Here is a 23,545-nt window from a genome sequence, read left to right on the forward strand (position 1 = left end):
CACAGAGAGACAGGTTTATTGTAAGGAAATGGCTCACAAGATTGTGGGGTCAGGAAATCCAAATTCTGCCAGTAGGCTGGCAGCCCGGAGACCCAGGAGGAGCTGCGGTTGAGGCCACAGGCAGTCTCCTGGCAGAATTCCTTCTTGTTCAAGGGAGGTCGGTCTTTTTCTGTTAAGGCCTTCAACTGATTGGATGAGGCCCACCCACATTATGGAGGGTAATCTGCTTTCTCAAAGTCCACTGATTTAAATGTTAATCTCCTCCAAGAACACCGTCACAGAAACATCTAGAATAACGTTTAGCTAAAATATCCAGGCATGTAAACTTATCACAGCACGTAACAGTGGCTGTTACAACAATGGGTAAATGGGCAACATTGGCGAACCATGAATTTTGTGTCTGGCGTTGTTCTAAACACATCGATTAACTCATTTAATTCTCATGACAACCTGTGTGGGCATACATATCACATATATTACTTTTCCCATCTTACAGGTGGAGAGACAGAAGGCCAGAGAGTTTGCACAGCTTTTTGGAGCTGGGATTTGAACCCAGCCCATCTGGCTCCAGAGCTCCCACCACCGCAGCAGGTTTTCCCATACATCAGTGCCTGCCCTTCCTTCCATAGCACCGAGGGCACTGCACTCCTGACAGCCAATGACCCGCTGGCAATGCCATCAGACTCAGAAGCTGTCCCCCACCCCAACCAGAAAGACCGATTTGATTAAGTCACAGGTATTTTAGTGGGTGACGTCAGGGCGAGTCCCATGGCACCTCACAGTGTAGAGCCAGCAGAACCAGGAACATCTCCACCCCACCCACCCAGCCTCCTGACCTGGTGCCTTCTGGGAAACGGTGCAGAACCCGCACCCTGCCAGGCGGCATCGGCACTCACCCCTGACCGCTGGCCCAGTGCGAGGTCCTGGCACTTGGGCAATGGCCACCCTACCCTGTGGGGAGCCCCTGACAGCTGTCCTTGAGGAGGGCCTAGCACTTTTATGGCCCCATAAAAACTGCTCTCCAAAGTCACCCCTTACAGATCCCTGGTCATTCAGAACCCAGCCTAGTTGTCCTAGAACAGTGGTCGGCAAACTGCGGCCCCTTGAGTGTGGCTCTTCCACAAAATACCACGTGCGGGCACGCACGTACAGTGCAATTGAAACTTCGTGGCCACACTCAAGGGGCCAAAGAGCTGCATGTGGCTGGTGAGCCGCACTTTGCCGACCACTGTCCTAGAGAGTCCAATGACTGGCTGCATCAAACAAAGAACAGGCCCCCCAAGGCCAGTCCATGCAAAGCCACTCGCATGCAAAGGAAGAAGATTCTACGGGCAACCCCAGGTCCTGGCAGGACGGGGACCTAGGGTAGGTCTCAGAGGGCTGGGATAGTGGGAGCAACGTCTACTTGGGCCTGTGCTACCACAGCCAGTGGGAACTGAGCTCCCGCAGGGAAACCAGGCCAACGCAGCTGAGGGTGGCCGTCCTGGAGGCTGGGCCCATCCACAGTTTCCAAAATCCCAGCCCCAACAGGAAGGACCAGCATGTCCCACATCTTGGCAGGTGGCCTCCAACGGCCCCCCAGCCTCACCACATGGAGACGGTCAGGAATCACACGGGCAGGCAGGAGCCCTGGAGAAAGGCACATGGGCATCTAAGGCTTAAGGTCAGGCACGGGTACCCACTGGCTCCTGTGGCTGGGCAAAGAGCTAGTGTGAAAGGAGGATGACCCAGACCAAAGAGGGCAAGGTCAGCTAGTGCCCTGGCACCCTGCAGACCGCCCTGGTCACACCCACTCCTGCAGCCCTGGAGACGCCAGGGCCAAGGCCAGGAGCCCTGTGGGTAATGAGGTTGCCAAGGGGCCCAGAGCTGCCTCCGTTCCCTCAAGGGATTGGGAGCTGCCCCACTGTCATTCCCCCCAAGTCCCTAAGCCAGGGGTGGGGAGCCTTTTTTCTGCCAAGGGCCATTTGGATATTTATAACATCATTCGTGGGCCAGACAATATTATCAACTTAAAAATCAGCTGCTATATTCGGTCAAACATTTAATCAACTCACCCCTAATGCCTTGGCAGGGCCAGACCAAACGATTTTGTGGGCCTTATATGGCCCTCGGAGCAGACGTTTCCCACCCCTGCGACACCACTGGGCCACAGTGCAGAAGCAAGAGGAGAAAAGATGGCGAGCCAGCCGGCACCAAGGTCACCCTCTGAGAGGTAATTCCTAGGACGGCCGATGGGATGAGGGGCAGCACACCTGTCCCTTCTCAGCAGGATCAAACCAGGGCTGGGCGACTGACCATGAGATGTGAGACAGGCCAGGATACGGGCCAGTAGGGTCTGGGGGCCAGCCCTTGGCTCTAGAAAAGGGGCTGCCCCCAGGGAGCAGGGTGGAGGGGCTGGGTTGGCCCAGTGCACCGAGGTCAGTCACCTGGACGGACAGACAGGTGAACGGTGGAGGCACCGAGGGGCTCACTGCATGTACGAGTAGCGCCAGTCCCCCAGAGGTTTGTGGGTCTCCTTGATGACCTGGGGCGACGTCCACCGCAGAATGTAGTGGGGCCCCCCGGGCTTGTCATTGGTTCCTGTGGGGAAAAGACGCAACAGCTCTGGGCAGGAGGGAAAGGCGTGGGGAGGAGCTGATGGAATGAATGGGGCACCAGCATTTAAACTAAAACAAAATGTGCACCCAGTCCATGTGCCCCACCTACCCGGGGTGTCTCAGGCAGAGGGGGCACTGTGGAGAGCACCAGCTCTGCCACTAGGCAGCTGGGATCTTAGAAAGTCACCAGCCCAATCTAAGCCTCAGTTTCCCCACCTATAAGTAGGAGGGAGTTGGACCAAAGTGACCTGGGCCATGGTGGTACAGGCTGCGGGAGCTGGGTCCAATGCCAGCTCCACCACTTCCTAGCCATGTGCCCTTGAGCGAGTCACTTCACCACCCCGTGCCTCAGTTTCCTCCTCTGTAAAATGGGGAGAATTTAGCACCCTGGCTCACGAGGTTGCTGAAAGGACTCGAGTGAGTACAGTGCTGTTCTTATTACTCTTAACACCCTTGGAATGAAGGCTCTCGAATCTCCCATAGAAACTTGGCTCCCCTCTGGAAACGGGGACCCACTCACCAGAGGCTCGGGCTCCCCCAAAGGGCTGCTGGCCCACCACCGAGCCAGTGGACTTGTCGTTGATGTAGAAGTTGCCAGCAGCATTCCTCAGCATCTCAGTGGCCTCCCGGACAACGTCCCTACAAGGCAGGGCAGCCAGCTCACCCACGGCTCCAGCCCAGGTCCAGCCTCCAGCCCCACCCCAAGCTGGCTATCCCGTGAGCACTAGGCCCAGCCTGGGGCTGTGCTGGGCCAGCCACCAGCTGTGGGCCCTTGGGCAGGGACTCAGGGTCTGAGCCTCAGCTTCCCCTCTGCAAAGGGGGTTTCACGTCCCCTCGTGGGGCTCCTGCAAGGACTGAGGGTGTGGGTCAGGCAGCACACACTGAAGGGAGTGGCCCATCCTGGTCCAATTTTTCTGCCCCTCGGGAACTGGGGGACCCCTAAGCCCCTAGCCTGCCCCTCAGGTTCCACTCCCACCTCCATCCCCTCTCTTAGTGGCAGACAAGGGGAGCCACGGAGGAGGGAAAAGCAAAGGTTCAAATCCTGCCTCTGCAAGGTGAGCAGTGCACCCTGGCCTGAGCCCGTGTCCCACTCTGCAGCTGAGACGATGACCTGGAGGAGCAGGGCCCCCTCAGACTCGGGGAGCTGGGCAGAAGCTCCCACTCCCAGGCCCACCCTAGATCCAGATTCGATAGTGGGGCCCCAGAACTTGCACTTTAACAAAGAGCCAGGCTGCCTCTGGGTACCTGCGCTTGGGAGGCCTGCCTGCCAGCCAGGGCTGAGGTGAGGGGAGTGGACAGAAAGCAAGGGGCGGCATTAGTACTAAGACCCATGTCCAGGAGGGCAGTGTCCAGGGTGTGGACGGGACACCAGGCCTAGAGCAGAGGGGTTGTGGCCACTCACTTATCCTGGGCGAACACTGCCCCCGTGAGGCCGTAGCTGGTAGTGCTGTCCACCAGCCGCAGTGTCTCCCTGTACTTGTCGTCTGGGTAGACGTACACGGTCAGCACAGGCCCGAAGATCTCCTGGGAGAGAAGTGAGAGAAGTCCAAGGTCAGCGTCAGCCTGGACCAGTGCCCTGAGGCTTCCCAGCCTGCTCTGGCCTCTGCCTCTATTCTCAGTCCCGGTCCCCAGGCCCCAGTCCACACCTCAGCCCCTGCAAGGGCCTGGCGTACGCAATGTCCCTCCAGATTCCCTCCGGGACAGAACCGTGCCCAGCTCCTGCCCTGCCCGCCCCATCCCACCGTGGCAAAAGGTCCACGGACACTTTCTGGGCCCCTGCCAGCCAAACCCACACCCGCAGAGGCACGGGCCCAAGCCATGGAAACAGTAGGCTTCTGGCAACAGCTGGTCCAGGAACTGCCCAACAATATACTGTCCCTGCTGCCACCAAGGTGTCTTGATCTCCCGGGGCCTCAGTTTCTCATCTGTAAAATGGGACTGATAATACAGCCCTCACTTCAATCAAGGGCCAGCTGTGGCCGGCCACAGGTGAGCAGGTCAATGTCAGCTGAGAAGACTGCTGCGGGGGCATGAGCAATGGAAGTGCTACGACAATGGCCAGGGTGGCAGGGCCAGCACTGGGTTTGGGGTCAGGATGCCTGAGCTCACGGCCTGGCTCTGCTCTCACTGGGTGTGATATTCGCTGTCTAGGCCTCCCTTTCCTCGACTGGAATTGGGATACGCCCCGAGAAGACGACCCCAGGCCAGGGCCCTGTGTGCGTCCTGTGCTGAGTGGGAGGCTGTCCTCCCGGCTCCCAGCCACCTGCCAGTCACCTCCTTCATGATGGGCTCCTGAGGGTCCTTGCTCTCCACAATGCAGGGCTCCACGAAGTAGCCCACGGAGTCGTCACACTTGCCGCCCGCCAGGACAGTGAGGCTGGGCGAGGAGCGGGCGTGATCCAGCCACTTCTTGATGCGACCAAAGGACTGCAGGGGGCGGGGAGGAAGGGTGTCAAAGACCGGCTAGGGGACCATTCCCAGCAGCAGCCCTGCAGTACACTCACCCCAATCCACCTGTTCCAGAAGGACCTGAATTCTGAAATGGAGGAGGGAGGGCCCTGAGTGTCTGGACGAGCCATGGCAGAGACAAGGGCAGACATGCATGCTTGTGTGTGTGTGTTAGAACTACAGGTATATATTCACATATAAATATAACCAAACACACATGACATACATGTATTCGGGCATATGCATAGCCATGTTGCTTTGTTAAAGCATGTAGATATACATAATGGGCAATAGTAGGTTTACAATTGTGAGTACGTGAATCACAGTTTATTCTTGTATTATCGATTTATTATTGTATTACTTACATTACAACAATAAACCTACTTTTGCCCAACCCTATATGTATGCCTGTAACATGCACATGTTTATCCATGTAGGCCTACACATGTGCCTCTAAACACAAACATGTACATGAATATCTTTACATGCACACACGGGCGGATTTGTTCTTGTATGGAGATACGCATGTATGAATGTGTATGCATTTCTGTGGAAAGCTGACACGCATGCCTACACACGAACGTGTTCATGCGTGCACAATTAGGTTTATGCACACAGGTGTGCAGGCCTAACTGCATCTCTGCGTATGAATATGCACTTAAAGGGGCTTGCTGAGCTTGGCTGCAGGGTGTGCAGGAGGCGAGCTCTCTGGTTGGAGGATTCTGCCCTTTACCAAACTGGAGGCAGGGTGGCAATCTGCCTGCCTTCCTGGAAGCAGTGGAGGGGGCTGTCCCCCATGGAGGCCCCTAGATCTCTTCCTCCCTCTCCCACCCCGTCCAGCCTCAGCCCCCCAGGAACAACTGGATTCCAGCCCGTACCTTGGCATCAATCACTGCAGAGAAGAAGGTCCCGAAGTCTTCTGCAGGCTGCAGGCAGGGGAGACAACGGAAGAGACTGAGCTGCCACGGCCCGACAAGGGAAGGCCCCTCCCGCACACCAGCCCCACCCACGGGAACCTCCAATCCCATCAGCCGCCCGCTGGGCCGAGCAGGGATGGAGGCAGCACTCACGTCGCCCACTTTGATCCTGCTGTGCTCCTCCAGCAGCCGCTGTTTGATCTGAGGCCACAGCGAGTGAGGCACGTAGAGGCGGGAGCAGGCTGAGCACTTCTGGCCACTGTACTCAAAGGCTGAGCGTAGGGTCCCGCTCACCACGCTGTCCACGTCCGCGGAGCGGTGCACAAAGTGGAAGTTCTTCCCACCGCACTCTACAGGGACCAGGGTGGGGAACGAATGAAGGAGCAGGCTCCTCCGGCCAGCTCAGGGGCCCACCACACTGCCTACACCTGTCCACAGGGCCCTGTGATCAGCCCCCCCATACCAGGCGGATGAGAGCAGGAGAGGCACAGAGTGAGAGCTGGACAGCATCCCAGAAACCAATGAGCCAGGCCTATTCTCCCACTCTACAGATGAAATAACTGAGGCCAGGGCCAGGGTGCTGCCCAACACAATGACAGAGGAAATAGCAGAATCCTAGGCCCCCACTCCCCTCCCAGAAGTGGCACAGCTTTCCCCTAACCGCCCCCCCCAACCCAGCAAGAGGAGAGGGGGTCCACCCATGTCAATGCCAGGGCTCCTTCCCTACTCATGGTACTTAAATTGCTGAATAAATGAGGCATGAATGAATGAATGAATGAATGAAAGAAAGAAAAATGCATCCTGAGGCACAGGTGCCAGTGCCTGCCAAAGCGAGGTTCTGTACCTAAGGCCCCCCAGGGCTCAGTTCCTGCAACACAACCCTACCTATGGCTGCATCCTCTCCTCCTCTTTCATGATGGCCAGGAAAGGAAGGGGTCCCTGGAGCCACCGGGGAGGGGGCAGGGAGAGGGGCCCTTACCTCCGGCCAGGCGTGGGAAGGTGCGATAGCGATCCAGGTTCTGGGCTACCTGCTTCCACAGGTTTTTAAAGGTGCTGAAATCAGAGGACAGGGTGGGGATTAGGGAGCCAGCTCGGGTATCTGAGGGTGAAGGTCGTGGGGGGTGGGGCACAGGTCCCACCAGAAGTGGCCGAAAAGCCAAGTGAGGAACGCCAGGGTCAGCAGCCCAGGAGGCGAGCAGGGGCCCCAGCAGAGGTGGTGGGGGACCCAGTAGGTGGTGGCAGCTGGAAATGGGCAGCACCCAGGCCTATGGGGAGGCAGCAAGGGGAGCCTTGGTGGCAAGATGGTGCAGAGAAGACCAGGGAGCGGGGAGGAAGTACTGGGTTCAAGCTCTGACTCAGACACCATGGCTGTGTGACCTTCCGCTCATTACTTAACCTCTCTGAGCCTCAACTGCTGCGCCTCACCTGGGAACTGGAGGGAACAATCCCACGGCAGGGCTGTTCTGTGATTCACTGCAATGAGTCCAGTGTTAGGACAGTGCTGGGCACACTAGGTGCCAGTGGGGGACAGACACTGTCACTATCTGCATGGGGCTCCAGAGGCCAAACTGAGGAGGATCCTGGGAGAGGAAGCGTAGGCCCCCCGCCTCCTCCCTGAGCGCCTCCTCCCTGGGCTCCGAGTGTGACCAACCTCAGCACCACAAAACAATAAAAATGCTAATCACCAGGGAGCCTGCGACACAGTAGCTAATACTAATTTATGACTTTCCCACCTTTGAGCCTCTGCTCATCAGAGCATGGCAAATGGGGGCCAAGCCTGCTCCGCCCGCTAACAGGCAGGGCCCCGCGGGGCTGTGCTGGCAGAGCAGGCCTTTGGAAATGGCCCTCCTCAGCAATTCTAACGCCTTGCCACCCAGCAAACCCCGGAGGGAAGCGGGTGGGGGAGCCGGAGGCCAGCAGAGAGAAGCCACCGCCGGGGTCCCAGTGACACCCGGGAGGACCCCCGTGCTGACCCTGACATCTCCACCCAGTGGTCCGTGGGCACCCCAAACTCAAAGTAGCCAACATGTGAGTCATCTTTGCCCCAACCCTCCCACTGCTGGGCCTTCCGGGTGTCACCTTGTGAACGAGGCCTCCTGCCCTGAGCCTGGACGTTCCCGCTGACTCCCACCCCCACCCCACAGACAGGCGATCGAATCTGCCCGCTGCTCATTCCCAGGTCTCCACCCGGGTTCAGGCCCTGTCGTCCTGTCCCATGTAGAGCGACGTGTGTGCGGAGCAGCAGAGCCATCACTAGGACCGTGAAGACACGGAGGCTCAGAGAGGGGAAGTGGCTCCCCAACAGCAGCACAGCAAGTGTCCGGTCAGCGGCAGACGGCGTCACATGCCATCTCATTCGCTCCTCACAGCCCAGCTCGGGACAGAGGTGCAAGGCGAGCCTCCCTGAAGCACCCTGCCTCCCCCAACTCCCCCCCACCCCCCGACTTACGGCACGCTGCCTGTGAAGTTGATGCCGCACAGGTGCTCTGAGCTGGTAATCGTGTCCCCAAACGTGGGCCCGTCAGCTGGCACAAACTGGATGATGTTGGGGGGCAGGCCAGCCTCGCGGAGGATGCGGTAGACGGCGTAGCTGGCAAGCATGGCTGTGTCGCTGGGCTTCCAAAGGACCACATTGCCCTGCTCGGAAGGCACATGATGACACAGAAGGCAGAAGGCCAGGGGCCCAGCCCTGACCCCACCCACCCTGAAAGCATGGTCATCCCTCCCTGGAACCAGCAGGCCCCTGTGCAGGCCTGGATGTCCCCTACCCGACCACACCTCCAGGTGCCAGGCACTGTGCGCTAACAGCCCTCGCCAACACCACCACACCAGCCTAGGTGCCCTTCCTCCAGAAGCCTGCACAGGCTGGCCCTGCCTGCACCCTCGGGCAGCTCTGTTTTGGGTGTTTCTGAGTTGCTGGGTGCTCACAGGTGTGGCTGAACAAGTGTGCACAAGGCTCTCTCTACACGTGTCCTGGGGAGGGCACGTGGGCGTCTGGGCGTGTGCGCGTCTGTCCGTGGGCAGAGGCACGGGGACGGCCTTGTGCGTGAGCGTCCTCCAGCTCACCCAGCCTTCCTGCCTGGGCCCAGGCCCCCGACCACTGTCAGCCCTCTTCCTGCGACTCCCAGACACCCAGGCCCACCGAAGGCAGGGCTACGTCTGCCCCATCGGACTGGAAGCTCATGAGGATGATGGTCAGCTTCACCCTTTAAAACTAAGTGGAGCCCTGACTGGTGTGGCTCAGTGGTTGAGCATTGACCCAGGAATCAAGAGGTCACCGGCTCGATTCCCAGTCAGGGCACATGCCTGGGTTGCGGGCTCCATCCCCAGAGGGGGGCATGCAGGAGGCGTGTTTCTCTCATTGATTTCTCTCTCTCTCTAACCCCCTCCCTTCCTCTCTCTCTAAAAAATAAAAACACTTTTTAAAAAACTAAGTGGAGTTTGGCTCAGTGGTTAGAGTGTTGGCCTGTGGACTAAAGGGTTGCGGGTTCGATCCCTGGCCCTGGTCAGGGCGCATGTGGGAAGCAAACAATCAATGTATCGCACTCACATCGATGTTTCTCTCTCTCTCCCTCTCTCCCCCCCTTCCCTTCCCTTCTACTCTCCCACCTTGGCACACAGGGTCACTGGCAGCTGCTCGCCCTGCTCAGACATGGCGCCAACGAAGCTGAGCTAAGACACTGCCCCCTGCTCTGCTCGGCCACTGTGCTTCTTACAACTTCCTGAGTCTTCACATAAAGAAGCACTTTAATCTGTGTGTCTCTTCCTGCCCAGGTGTGGCTCACCTGGGACACTAGGAGTGTGACATCCTAAGACAATCAGACACCTGGCAGGGTGTGGAGCTGTCATACCGAGTCTGTGCAGCAGGGGGAGCCCTCACTGCAGGAGGAGCGCTGGGCTGACCAACCCCTAAAGGCTCCTTCCTGGGGACCATGGGTGAAATTAACGCTTTCTTCCTCCTCAGCCACTCTCTGGCTCAAATGCACTCAGAAAACCTTTATCCAGGAAGACACGATGCAAGGCCCACAAATGGAAAAAATTTCCTTGGGTGAGGATAAAAAAAAAAACAAGTAGCCATACGACCATGACAACTAAGTCACCAGCACATAGCAAGCACTCAAAGGTGAGCTACAACTATCACCATCACTAACCGTCACCATAGACTAGCCTGCACAGGGCCAGACCTGCCTGGCGTTCAGCATGTCACGTGGCTGTCTCATTTGCTCCTCACAACCCTGTACACAGGCTTTCCTACTACTTCCACTTTGCAGACGAGGAAACAGCCTCCGAGCAGAGTGGAGGCTTAACGGGGGTCACCTAGAGCAGGGCAAGCGGGACCCAAACCAGCCTCTGACCCCAAAGCCTTTCCACGGCCCCACACTCACTCCACCCTCTGTGCTTCGCCATGACTAGGGCTGGGACCTCAGGGGCTCGAGTGCGGCCTTCCCTCTGCTGAGACCGGAATGATGCTGAGCTCCCGCCACCCCTGCCCGCGGCCCATATCTTACCATCAACGCCGGCGCCCCCGCCAGGTTGCCGCCAATCGCAGTGAAGTTAAAAGGGGAGATGGCCGCCACAAAGCCCTGGAGACAGAGGAGGTGGTGAGGCCAAGCTCAAGGTTTCCAGGAGCCCCCGTGCATCCTGCACCGGTGGTACCTCCAGCCCCCGGTACACCACGCTGTTGGTGCTGGGCGGCACGCTGATGGGCTGCTCCCCCTCCAGCTCCACGGCAAACTTGGCGTTGAATCGGAAGAAGTCGATCAGCTCGGCTGCCGCGTCGATCTCCGCTTGGATCACTGTCTTACCCTGCGAGGCGGGAAGGCCAGGGGGTCAGCAGTGGCAGACCTGCCTCCATTGGCCCTGACGTGGGACCCTGTGCCCACGGTGACTCCTGCCCCAGGGTAAGTTCGTGCCCTCGCTAGGCGAGCTGGGCCTAGAACCAGGAGGCCTGTGACTGCAAACATTTCCTTAGACTGTCTGTCCTTCCTGATGGTGAATGTGAGCCGTGGGGAAAGGACTGTGGGCAGCAAAAATGGGCCTTTCCCACCTTGGCACACAGGGTCACTGGCAGCTGCTCGCCCTGCTCGGACATGGTGCCAAGGAAGCTGAGCTAAGACACTGCCCCCTGCTCTGCTCGGCCACTGTGCTTCTTACAACTTCCTGAGTCTTCACATAAAGAGGCACTTTAATCTGTGTGTCTCTTCCTGCCCAGGTGTGGCTCACCTGGGACACTAGGAGTGTGACATCCTAAGACAATCAGACACCTGGCAGGGTGTGGAGCTGTCATACCGAGTCTGTGCAGCAGGGGGAGCCCTCACTGCAGGAGGAGCGCTGGGCTGACCAACCCCTAAAGGCTCCTTCCTGGGGACCATGGGTGAAATTAACGCTTTCTTCCTCCTCAGCCACTCTCTGGCTCAAATGCACTCAGAAAACCTTTATCCAGGAAGACATGATGCAAGGCCCAAAAAGTGGGAGAACATTAACACTTGATTACTGTTCCCAAAAAGCTTGTATAGGGGCAACAGACACATAGGAAGTCATTCCACCCCAATGCGAACTGAGCTGTAACTGACAAATGAACAGCGAGCTAGGGGGCAGGCTGATCCTTTTGGACAGAGAAGGTTCTGGAAGCCTCACAGTGGAGGTGATATCTGGGCTGGCCCTTGATGGGTAAGAGTTCATGGGGCACAGAAGAGAGTGAACACTCAGGCAGGAGACACCAGGCAGAGGCAGGGATATGGGACGCCTATGGTGTCCAGGAATGTCACCAGGTCCAGACTGGCATCATCACAGGGGACGGCCTGGCGGGAAGGGCAGCAGCTGGAGAGCTGGAGAGAGGTGGGAACTGCAGGGCCCTGGGGGCTGGGCTCGGGATCTGGGGTGTGCCTCTCGCTGGTAGACCTCAGTGGTTTGTAAGCCGGAGCAGCCTGCTGGGGTGTCGGGAAAACCTGAGGGTGCCGGGTCCCACCGAGCCTAGGGGACTGCATAGGGCGACTGTCATGCCAGGCAAAGCACGACAAAGGCCTGCTAGGGTGGGGACAGAGAAGGCGGGGAAGGGGCATTTCCGTGGTCGGACACGCAGGTTTAGCACAGTCCACCTTGTCTAACATTCTGTGTGTCCCCTCTCCTAGGCCTTGTCCCTTGAGGACATCTCTGAGTCTCCAGCCAGCAGAGCAGGTCTAGGCATCCAGAAACTGCTCGGCTGACGACTGCCAAATCAAATAGGGTACAACTGCCCCCCACCCCCACCCCCACCTGTGCCACAGGCGCCTCACCTGTCCCACCATGGTCTTGGCAAGGACCTCTGCCCTGCGCGGCCCGCTCAGCATGTCTGCTGCCTTCAGGAAGATCTGGGCCCGGTCTGTGACGGGCTTCAGGTCCCACTCCTTCCTGGCAGCCAAGGCAGCCTCAATGGCTTTGTTGAGCAGGGCCTGCGGAAGAGGACAAGGCCGGGGGCTTCTTTTGTGGCGGGAAGGGTCCCAGGGGAATGAGCGAGGGAGGAGAGGTCTGGAGGTCACGCTCCACCCAGGGAAGACCCTGCTCTCTGGGCCCTCAGCGTCCCCTCCCCAGTGTCTACTATGTCCACTGCCACAGGCCACCCCAGGCGCGGAACCTGTCCTGCTGCCAGTCTGGAGAAGTCTGAGCTGCCAGCTGGGTCCGCATACCAGGCACCTGGCACTGAGTCCCTCAGCTGTTAAACCACATTCTCCTGTGGCCTCCTCAGGGCCTCACCTTAATCCTGGGGCCTGGAGCCTGGGGCCCCTGAACCCACCATCCAGAGCCACCAGCCCTCAAGGTCAGGGCCCTTGGTCTTGCCCTGACCAGGCCAGAGCCACAGCCTGAGACGTACACCTGCTGCTGGCATCCCCAATGCTACCTGCCCTCACTGCCACAGGATGCTCGCTCCTAGACCCCCAGCCCAGGTGACCCCATCCCCTCTCGATGGCCCTCCATGATGATGCCAATGCCGTCTGACTTACCACCCATGATGTCCCCAATTTCCCTGACCCAGCCTTCCAGAATCCACCACCCCCACTCGCCCCAGGTCAGGGTCTGCCCCATGGCCACAGCTTGTCCAGGGGTGTCCAGCCCTGATCAAGGCAGCCCCACTAGGCTCCAGTTAACCCTGGCTGGCCTGGCCCGGTTAGAGGCACCCACCCAGGGACTCCCACTCCCAGCTGTCCCATCTACACCCCCATCCCTCACGGCCAGAGGGAAGCAGTCCCTGATGGCCACCTCCAAGTCTGAAGCCAGCAGGACAAAAGAGGGGCAGCACCCCAACCCCAAAGTTGCCAGGGACTCACCTTGTCTGCATAGCAAAACTTGGCCACCTTGTGTCCATGGTTAAAGGGCTGAAAGAAGAGAGGAGTGAGGTCACTGCCCAGGAGGGAGGTGCCCGGTACACTGACTGCCCCTCTCCAAGGGCTGCCCGCCCACTGGACTCACCGACACCTGGTACTGCACGTTTGAGGTCCACACCTCCTCATCCCCCACCACGCACGGGATGGCTTCGGTCCGGCCCTTCAGGTCCTTCAAGGCCTGAGGAGAGGACAAGATGTCAGATGGGCACTTCCTTCCCCTTCTTCCACCCAGAACCCGACGTGGAGTCTGCTAATGCAATGCTCGGAGGACCAGGACCAAGGAGGCGGCCGGCGGGGCTGTGGCCAGAGAGCATGTGCTCCCTGGGGGGACGGGATGCAGCCCCTCCCCGGTCACTTCCTGTCATGCAGGAAGGAGAGGCCAGTATTGATAGGTTTTCCCATTAAAAAAAAATTCAAAAACTGCACCTCAACTTTATGTGGAATCTCAGGTTTAAAATACTAGCAATTAATGGGAGAGCATTTTGAAGTTCTGTGAGCGTATGACTCCTGACCGGCACTGAGGACCAAATGACCACGCTGCTCCCAGCCTCTCCCAGGCTCCAGACACACAGCCTCCCCAGACCCCGCGGCCGGGAGCAGGGGCAGGAGGGTGATGGCCGCAGCACAGAGAAGCACCTGGGCTGCTGAGGCTGTCTCTCCACGCCCTGCACCTTACCTTCTGCAGTGCATCTCGCTCGGGGCTGCCCTTGGTGAACGCCAAGACGGGCTCGTTGGCCACCTTCAGGGAGGAGGCGTGTTTCCACCGAAGCCTGGATGCAAGGGCGGGGAGAGAGGTAGCAGGTCAGCAGAGACCACAGACCCAGACTCCAACAGGGGAGCCTGGGCTGGTCCGGAATCCTGAAATCCAGAGCAACTATAGAACTGGGGGGCGAGACAGCCTTGGGGTACAAAATCCAAGTTCAAGTCCCAGTCCTGCTGTGTGTCCCTGGGCACGTGAGCTGCCTCCTCTGAGCCTGTTTCTACACCAGGAAGTGAGAGTCATCATACAAACCCACATGTTTGGAGTTTAAGTCCAGAGGTGCCAAAGCATTTCTAAGTAAGTGTTTGTACGTGGAGAGCGTGTCCCCACGTGGCAAACTTGACCCCAGAACAGACCCAGTCGCTCCTCTAAGCTGAAGAGGCCGGACATCCCAGAGCTGAGTCCCAGCACACAGAGCGAACGGAGCGAGAGCAGGAAAGCCCAAGCGTGGGTGGGAACTTGGAAGAGTGTCCTGCGCTCAGTTCACACAGAGAGAGGGAGGGCAGGTTTGGGGTTCAGGGTCTGGTTCCTGGGCACCGAGTTTCAAGAACTCCTTGTTCTGGAGCCCCTATTCAGTCTGGAACCTGTGACCTCATTGATCAGTGACCACTATGACCACCACCCCAAAGGTGTGTGGGTGGTCATAAGGTGGGAGGACATGTGGGTAAGACTTTAGAGTCAGTCACTCCAGAGCTGGAGCCTCAGCCGTGGGACTTCTCCTCCAGACCTCAGTTTCCTCATCTGTAAATGGGGACATTAATGACAAAGGCACCTAACCCACACAGGGCTCCTTAGACTGGATACTGCCTCCCATCCGTCATGGATAGGCCCATCGGATGGCTCTCACCAGTGGCCTCATTATAGAAATAAGGTAACTTAGGTCCTAAAAGGAAAATGGCTAGTTCAAGATCAAGATCAGGAGACTGGATTCGAATCCAGAAAAACCCAGGTATCTTCTCCCTCTGGTGTCAACGTCCCCAGCCAGAGACCAGTGGGAATGCATCTGCAGGTGGACAAGTGGGGTTACTGTTCGATGCAGGAGGGAGAGTGCACACCTGGGGGAAGCAGCCCCTCGTTTGGCAAGAGGGGGTATGCCATGCCTGGTACTCTGGGGGTGGCACGGTGACCCTGCTTTCATCTGTGCTCAGACGAAACTATGACCCAGGATTGTTGTGCCTCAGAGTGACCTTGTCTGAGGCCAGTGTTCTGGAAGGCGGCGAAGGCCCAACAGGAGAGCGGGAAGGCCTGGCTATGAGGGTTAGGGGGCTTCTCCCTTTCTCACTGGGAAGAGGTGTGGGTGGAAGCTGAGAGCTGGGCTGGAGGAAGGACACAGAAAGGGGGCTGCGAGGGCAGGCCCCGCATTCCCCCTACCAGGTTCCTGAACCCCTGCTACATCTCTGACGCTGTTCCGGACCCCGGACACACAGCGGTGACCAAGGCAGCAAGGCGCTGGCTGCACGCAGCCGACTCTTGCCGAGTGGGGGACACGGGCAAGAAAGAAACACTCTGATGACAGAAGGGCCCTGAAAATGAGTAAGTAAGGGGAAGGGTGGAGCCAGGGTGGTCAGGGAGGACCCCCCTGAGGAGGTGAGCTCAGCGGAGACCTGGCGGAGGTTTAAGAAGAGCTGGGAAAAGTGGTCCAGGCCCAGGGAAGAGCAGAAAGGGGCCTGTGTGGTTGAGGGGCAGGGCTGAGTGGCCCAAGATCCCCAAGGGCAAGGTAGCCCTGGGACCTTCCCCCTCTCTCCCCCTTTGTCACCCCCAGGCCACACCCACCAGGCCCAGACACAATCCTCAGGCCCCACCCTCCCCTTCCAGTAGCTGTGTGACTTTGGGCAAGTCACTGACTAGGACCATGGTCGGCAAACTGTGGCTCGTGAGCCACATGCGGCTCTTTGGCCCCTTGAGTGTGGCTCTTCCTAAGCCTTAGGAGTACCCTCATTAAGTTAATAACAATGTACCTACCTATATAGTTTAAGTTTTAAAAATTTGGCTCTCAAAAGAAATTTCAGTCATTGTACTGTTGATATTTGGCTCTGTTGACTAATGAGTTTGCCGACCACTGGACTAGGGTGAAACCCATCTTGTGGGGTTACTACGGAGATCTGAGGAGATAATACTAAGCTATAGAGGTGCTCAATAAATTAAAACCCACACTGTTCCTTCCACCTATTGTAGTGGGGGAAGAGCAGGGAGGCCAGCAAACACCAGCAAGGGGAGGGCGGAATCTACGCCGGGGACCTCAGGAGCAGGACACCACCACCAATCAGTAAATCAGATGCGGCCAGGTTCTCTTTAAGCCAAGAAAGGGCCGGGTCAGCAGAGAATGAGTGCTGGGATGGAGCCAGGGGCCACCCCAACCCCTCTCCGACCCCCTGTTCCTGGTGGGTGGGAGTAGCACAGGTTCTGAGCAGACATATCCCAGACCAAAGCCCACAGCTGCTCGGAGACCTCAGCACACATCCCGCATCTGAAAGAGGGGGGTCATCCTAGGTCCCATCCCAGTGTTACTGGGCAAGGAACCTCGCTTCTTGTCTTCTTGAGCCAAGACAATCAAGAGACAACGTGCAGCAAAGCAAGCAAGAATTTATCCACTGCAGCAAAAACACACGTAAGGGCAGTGAAATGAGGAAGGGCATAGAAGAAGTAACAGGAGAGCCCGGGCTGGGCTGCTTTGGCTCACTGGGGGGTCAGAGAAAAGGGGGAGAAGGGGGCCCTGGAAATAGGTTCAGGGGTTAGCCCGGGGCAAGCTGCCGCCGCTGCCTTGGTTGCAAGTCTCATGGGGTCCCTTAGAGGTCAGGGGATAAGTGGGGGGGGGGGGGGGGGGGCAGGGAGACGGGGGGTAGTGGCACAGGCATGCTCTCTGGAGGGAGAGAGCACTGAGACCTTCATTTTGGGGGGTTTTAAAGGCTGGGTGTTTAAGAGTGGATCAAGAGAATATTCATCAGCTTAATGCTGATGTCCCCAAATCAGATTTATTCTCTTAATTTGGGTGTGATTGGCAAATGGCACTTAAATGGATTTCTGTTATGTCTCCCTGAGTAGGGTGGTTTAAGCTATTTACCCCCTGGCTGGGGAGAAGTGCAAACCATTTACTCTTAAGTGTCCTTGGTTTAGGGAAGATAGGATTTACTGGGCGAGCACAAACTGCTGTTTAACTCTGTCTCAGCTTCCCCATCCCACTTGTGGAATTCTCCTAGCTTTTACTATTCTGTAACACTAGGTCCCCGTGAGAACTAAAACTGCTTGCCCTTCCTCCTGCTCTTAGGAGCTTCTAAAGGAACTGTAAAGATCTTCCGGGATGTTTACTCCGCCATGCCAGGCTTTCAAAGGCAAATTGGTTCCCAGACACCCCAAGGATCAGGGGCTGGCCCAGGTGCTCAACAAATACGGCTGGAATAAACAGCACCCCTTCCACCCAGGTCAGAAGCTGAAAATGTCACCGCTGCCAGCTCTCCTTTCCCTGTCCCCTCCCAGGCAGGGTCAGAAACAGAAATCCTGCAGGCCTCACTCCACCTCCCCCAGGGCAGAGGTCCACTGTGACCTCAGGATCACACGCGCCAAGGGCTCTCTCTAAACCTAGAAAGTCCAGGCGCTGGTACAGCTGCTCGTCAATCTGAGTGTGGCCTCGGGAACAGAGACTAGTTCAAAGATCATCCTGAGTCGGACAGAGCCAAGAAAAAAAATCCATGGACTCCAAAGAAACACCCTTCCATTGGCTCAGGGCAAGGCATAGAGCAGTGGTTCTCAACCTTCCTAATTCCGCGACCCTTTCATACAGTTCCTCATGTTGTGGTGACCCCCAATTTCATTGTTACAAATTGAACATAATTAAAGCATAGTGATTAATGACAAAAACAATATGTAATTATATATGTGTTTTCCAATGGTCTTAGGCGACCCCTGTGAAAGGGTCGTGGTCATTCGGCCCCCAAAGGGGTTGCGACCCACAGGTTGAGAGCCACTGGCATAGAGGAATCACTCACAAACTTAGGGCCTCTATGAGGATCTGCAAGGCCCTTCTAGGCAGGCCTGCATTGTTCATTCATTCATTCATTCATTCATGCATTCATGCATTCATGCAGCCAGCACACATTACTCTACACTTCAAGAGCTCAGTGGTAACTCAGGTGAGGTTGAAAAGGCTTGCACATTTTTCAGCACACATTTCCTGAGTACCCACCAAGCAGGTGCCTGTGTCTGGGATGAACGGAACCCGACCATCCTTAGGGCAGTTCTCAGCCTTCTGGCTTCAGGAAGGAGGCAGAGGGCAGAGTCTGAATTTGACTCCAATTCCTTAACAACCTGAAGTGCCCCTTCTGCTCACCTGGGGACCTCCTGGCTTGGGTGTGAGACCTTAGCTTCCCCTCCCCACCCTGTGCAGGTACCAGAATCTGAGCTTTAGGAGCCACATCAGAACATCCCCTGCTATGGGCAACATCAGGGCTGGACAGTCAGTGCAACCTTAAAACTGAGGGGAAGGGAGGCAGGGTGGGGCTGGCGGGGAAGCTCAGTTCCCTCCTAGGTTTCCCTCGGCCTGCATCCTGGTCCACGGTACCACCAGCTTTCGCCTGGACGACTGCAATGGCCACTCCAGCTCCACCGTCACCAAGCTACTCTCCAAATCACCGTCAAAGTTACAGTTTTAACATGAAAATTTGATCGTCAGACAGAGTAAGCACTTGGCTCAAGACTACTCATGGCCTCTCATTTCTTCTGCAACAAAAAGCCAGAATCCCTACCGATGCCTCCAGACGCATTGCCTTCGCCCCCACCACCTCCCAGCTCGTTTGCTGTGATCCAGTTGCCCTGGTCATTTCTTCGGTCCCCTCTGCGTGGGACACTCTCCATGTGGCTGGCCTCGAACCGCTGGACAGGCCCCTCACGGATCCTCTTGAGCCCCACACTTTCCTCACAGCACCTGTGACAACCCTCATCACAGCGCTCCCACCAGGCCATAAGCTCCGCTGGGCCGGCCTGTATCCATTCCATTCACCAGTGGACACCCTGCCCAGCCGGGGGCTAGCACCTGAGAAATACCTTTGAAAACAATTAATGCATAAGCAGTGTCAGAGCGGACACCAGGCCCCCAGGACTGGACTCCCAGGCCAGGGCGCACCTGCTAACACCTGGGACTGGGTGCAGGTCCCTTTGGCTCCCCAGTGGCTGAGGCCCAGGTGGCCACGGACAAGAAGAAGAGTAGAAAGATTACTCTAGCTTCCTTCAGCACCCGGGCTTTGGCAGCTGTTATCTGGGGCCTGATTAGGTTAATCCTCCTTATCACAGAGATAAGCGGCCAGCAGTGGAAGTGCACAGTGTGGGGCTCAGAGCAGGTCCAGGAGGGAGGGGCATCTAGCACAGGATGATGTTTGTACTTTATTGCCCCGGAAACATCAAGGAGCATTTATTAAGCACTTACACCATGCCTGGCACCATGCTAAGTGATTATCGCATTGAATCCACCCTACAAATGTATTATTACAGTAAAACCTCGATAAAACAGATTAATTTGGGTGAGGCAGTATCTGTTAAAGCCGAAAGTCCATTACATGATAAAGTAGGTTCTCTGAATGTGTATGTTAAAAAATTGACAAATTATGCAGTTTGCCTATTTTTACTTATGTAGACACATTTGTATAATTAAAAATTTTTCACAGAAAAGTTTTCTATATGTATTATAATTTTAAATTTATACTGAATAGGCCTAGCAAATACGTGCATTCACCAGTCACCTCGAGTAAACAAATGCACGTGGCTGGGGTGTGGCTTAGTGCACCTCTGAATAGAGGCCTGCCCGTTAAAAATGCTGCAGAGCCCTGGTCAGTGTGGCTCAGTGGTAGAGCTTAGGCCCATATTGAAGGGTTGCAGGTTCCTTCCCCAGCCCTGGGGCACACCGGGAGGCAACCCATCAATGTTCCCCTCTCTCTCTCTCCTGGCCCCCTCCCTTCCATTCTCTCTAAAGAAAAAATAAAAATCACATGTAGAAAAGCATGTCAAACTCTGGGCTGGAGGGCCACATGCCTCGTTTATTTAGGCATGCGGCCCACCAGCTGCGAGTTTGACACACTTGCTGTAGAAAGGCACGCCACTGAAAACAGAACCAGTTACCGAAATTACCAAGCTCGGTGGTTTGATCTCGCGCTGTGTGTGCCCCTTGGGCAGATAGTCTGGCATCTGTAAAATGGGGTAATGCAGTGTTTATCTGCACTGTGCCAGGCCGGTGGTATTTGATTGCCTGATTAACATTATTGTTATAATAGGCTTTTTAAAAGAGAGAACATGGATTGCTTTCTACCAGATATCTGAGGGTGGTTTTTTGGGGGTTTTTTTTACGTCTAAGTCTTCCTCCACCGTTAAAATGAAAACTCTTCGAAGGCCCCATCCACATGTAAATTCCCTGGGCACCCCTCGCTCGTGTTTAGCACAGCACCTGCACATGGTAGGTACTGCAAACAAGTACAGTCAAACCTCGTTTCTCAAATGTCTCCCACCTCAAACAACTCGGTTCTTGACCAAGTTGTTCACAGAAAACAATGTCTCGGTTGTCGACCAAAACTTCAGTTTTCCATCTGACAACCCTTTCGTGCTGAAAGCTCAGCATGACAAAATGCATCTTGCAGGCAACAAGCAAAGGAGGGAATGCTTTTGTTGCTGGCGGTTGGCACAATTTTAAAACATAAAGAGGCCATCACGAGTTCTAATGTTGCTAAGGGTGTGAAAGTGCTCACAAAACAGCAATCACAGACTACTGAATAGGTAGAAAAACTGTTGAGTGGATAAAGTAAAAGCAGTTAGCTGGTGACAGGATTTTGGAGGCTAGTAGGGGGTGGTTTGATAAATTTAACTGAAGTGTTTACTTATCAATTAAAGAGTACATTAGACATGTACTGTATATAAGAAAGGTTGAAACAGGAAATTATTTGGGGCTCTGAAAGCAGATTAATTCAATTTACATTATTTCTAATGGGAAAAAAGTATTCCATTTGCGAACAAATAGCTTTTCAAACAGCCTTCCGGAACAAATTACGTTCAAGAAACGAGGTTACACTGTAACTCTATGGGACTTCCATCTGCAGTCTGAGAGGGGTGGTCTCCGAATGCAGGACAGGGGGTGGCAAGTACGGCCCCAACCTTGGCTTGCAGGGAAGACCTTCTCCCCCAAGTCCACGTCCTCGTCTTGTGCCCTTCCCTACCCCATCCCCACCCACGGAGGACACACAGCAGTGTTGAAACTCACCCCTGCCCAGGGCACCCCTGTGCCATCCCTTAGGACACTGATTAACTCAGAAAGAGCCTAGCTCAGCAGGAGACAGAGCTGGTCACAGTCCTGGGGATCAGGCAAACAACACTCAAATGGGGGGTGGCGGCTGCCCAGCTCTGAAAGGCAGACCCCCGAAACACAGGTCTGATAAGGGGGGCAGCCTCACCCGACTGGGAGCCCCTCTGAAGCAGGGTCTGTGTCCCACCTCCCCCTCCCAGTCCCCAGCAGGAGGGGGGTCTGAGGACAAGTGTCATGGAGTGAGCAAGGGCCCAGGAACCCAACTCCACACCGTGGGGGTTTGCACTCCACTCCGAAGTTACAGTCCTCATCTGTAATGTGCAATAATAATACCTACCGCACAGAAGTTTAAAATGCAAGTGACAACGAGGATCGTGATGGTAACTTGGCATTGCCTATGCGCCTGCCGCCGTTTGGTGCACGCTCATGAATTCACTCACTCGGTCTTTACAATAAAGCATACGCCAAAGGCCCAGCTCTCCACACACGTTATCCCACGTGTCACAAGAAAGGACTCCCTCTTCTGCCCAGCACTTAACTTGAAAAAGGGGAAGAGAGGAAAAGTCCCGGTAGAGAGCGGAGAGGGAAGTCTCGGAACCCCGGAGGTGGGTCCTGAGTGTGAGACGGAGGGAGGGACGGAGAGGTTGCTGCACTAACAACAGCGGCGCCCCAGGGGGCAGCCGGCAGTGGGCGCACTGGAAAGGTGCCTGGGAGGAGCAAGACCAGGGCGTGGGAGGCTGCTTTCGGGGCTCGGGAGCCGCGAGAGCAGCGAGGCCCCCACCCGGCCGCAGTTCGGGAAGGGGGTCCCCCTCGCTGTAGGAAGGAGACAGGGGTGTCGCAGTGAGAGGAAGGCCTGGAGGGAGGACGGAGACGGGAGGTACTAGAGGAAGCGACCCTCGCGGAGGGGAGCCCCTGGGAACCTGGTGGGGGTCCGGCAGGGAGGGAGTCCCGTATGAGGGACGCCTGCGACCCCCGGGACCCCGAACGACAGAGCGTCCCCAGGCCCGGTTTGCACTCACCTGGCCCCACTCCAGGGGCGGGCCAGCAGGGCGCGGCGCAGCACGGGCGGCAGCGGCGGCATCTCAGCTCGTGGAGTGGCTGTTCTCGGGACGGTGTACCGGGTCGCAACCTGACGGCGCTGCCCCGCCCGGAGCGCACTACCTCGGAAAGAGGGGGGGTTCCGGTCCCCTCGGCTGTCCTCCAAGGCAGGGTCAAGCGAAATAGCTCTATATTTATCTGTGTTAATAAATTAACTTTCTGTAGTACATGATAGAGGCCAATTACGTGACACAGGGCCTGGTCATACAAAAGGGAAGTCTGAAGGTATTCACGCTTCCCCCTCCTCTCTTGATGGTAAGACCCAGTGGCTTTTGATGCGACCGGAGAGGGCGTGAGCCCTATCGGCCAATCAGAATGACACATGGGAGCTCCTGGGCCAATCAGAGGGGCGATTATGTCTCAGGCTTCTATGGCCGAGAGGGACTGAAAGGGCCAATGAGAGAGCGGGAATGGGCCACGTGCGTGGCCGTGGGTGAGGACCGCAGGGCCGGGCGTCAGGTGCGGCGGCTGTCCCGGCTTGACCACGGGGGCAGCCCTGGGCCGGAGGTTACCGTCCTTCACCGCGAGGCCACCCGCGGCCATCTGTCCCCCCGCGGGGTGCCGGCCCGGGGAGGAGCTCGTCGCCCCCGCTTCCAGCTCCCAGACCAGGACCCAGGAACCCTCTCCCTCTCCCCGGGCGCTGGACCACATTCCCCGGGCCTGGCGCCCAGATAAAGAAAGCAGCTCAATTCTTTGAAGACTAAGGTCAATAAAAGATAAAATCTGAGCTGGTCTACGCCTAGCTTTTCCTTCAAAACCTCTGGCCGCGGAACCAGCTGCGCCTGCAGTGTCATTTTCCCCTCCCTGGATCAAAATTTTAGTTTTCTCTCGGAAACATTTGGTGAAGGCTTGAATGTTATTTAAAACTCGATTACGAGTCTTTCTTCCTTCCTTCCTTTCTTTTTTTTTTCTTCTTAAATACTAAAGGCCCGATGCACGAAATTCGTGCAAGTGGCTCAGCCCCTGCGGACAGGACGACTGCCTTGGCCCCGCCTGCCATGGCGGCTGAGGGTCCTCTGCCTACCGAGGCAGGCTGGCTTCGTCCAGAAGGTCATCTTTAAGTACGTCTGCTCTAATTAGCATATTAC

At 56.5% G+C, this 23,545-nt stretch overlaps 1 protein-coding gene across 1 annotated transcript; it reads right to left on the reverse strand.

Annotated features, from left to right (window-relative positions):
- Window positions 1-22,479, reverse strand: ALDH4A1 (aldehyde dehydrogenase 4 family member A1). Its single transcript, XM_070404208.1, has 15 exons — window positions 22,379-22,479; window positions 14,000-14,093; window positions 13,409-13,501; window positions 13,267-13,314; window positions 12,238-12,393; window positions 10,619-10,768; window positions 10,471-10,545; window positions 8,412-8,599; window positions 6,942-7,015; window positions 6,116-6,312; window positions 5,924-5,971; window positions 4,872-5,024; window positions 4,000-4,121; window positions 3,118-3,236; window positions 1-2,580 (listed from the first exon to the last, which is right to left on the reverse strand). The coding sequence occupies exons 1-15, from the start codon at window positions 22,438-22,440 to the stop codon at window positions 2,468-2,470; spliced, it is 1,692 nt and encodes a 563-aa protein (XP_070260309.1). The 5' UTR covers window positions 22,441-22,479; the 3' UTR covers window positions 1-2,467.
- Between the last annotated feature and the right edge of the window lie 1,066 nt (window positions 22,480-23,545).

This window comes from Myotis yumanensis, unplaced genomic scaffold (genome assembly GCF_028538775.1).
Source record: "Myotis yumanensis isolate MYYU_CA2020_CCGP unplaced genomic scaffold, mMyoYum1.0.hap1 SCAF_2, whole genome shotgun sequence".
Classification (NCBI taxonomy): domain Eukaryota; kingdom Metazoa; phylum Chordata; class Mammalia; order Chiroptera; family Vespertilionidae; genus Myotis; species Myotis yumanensis.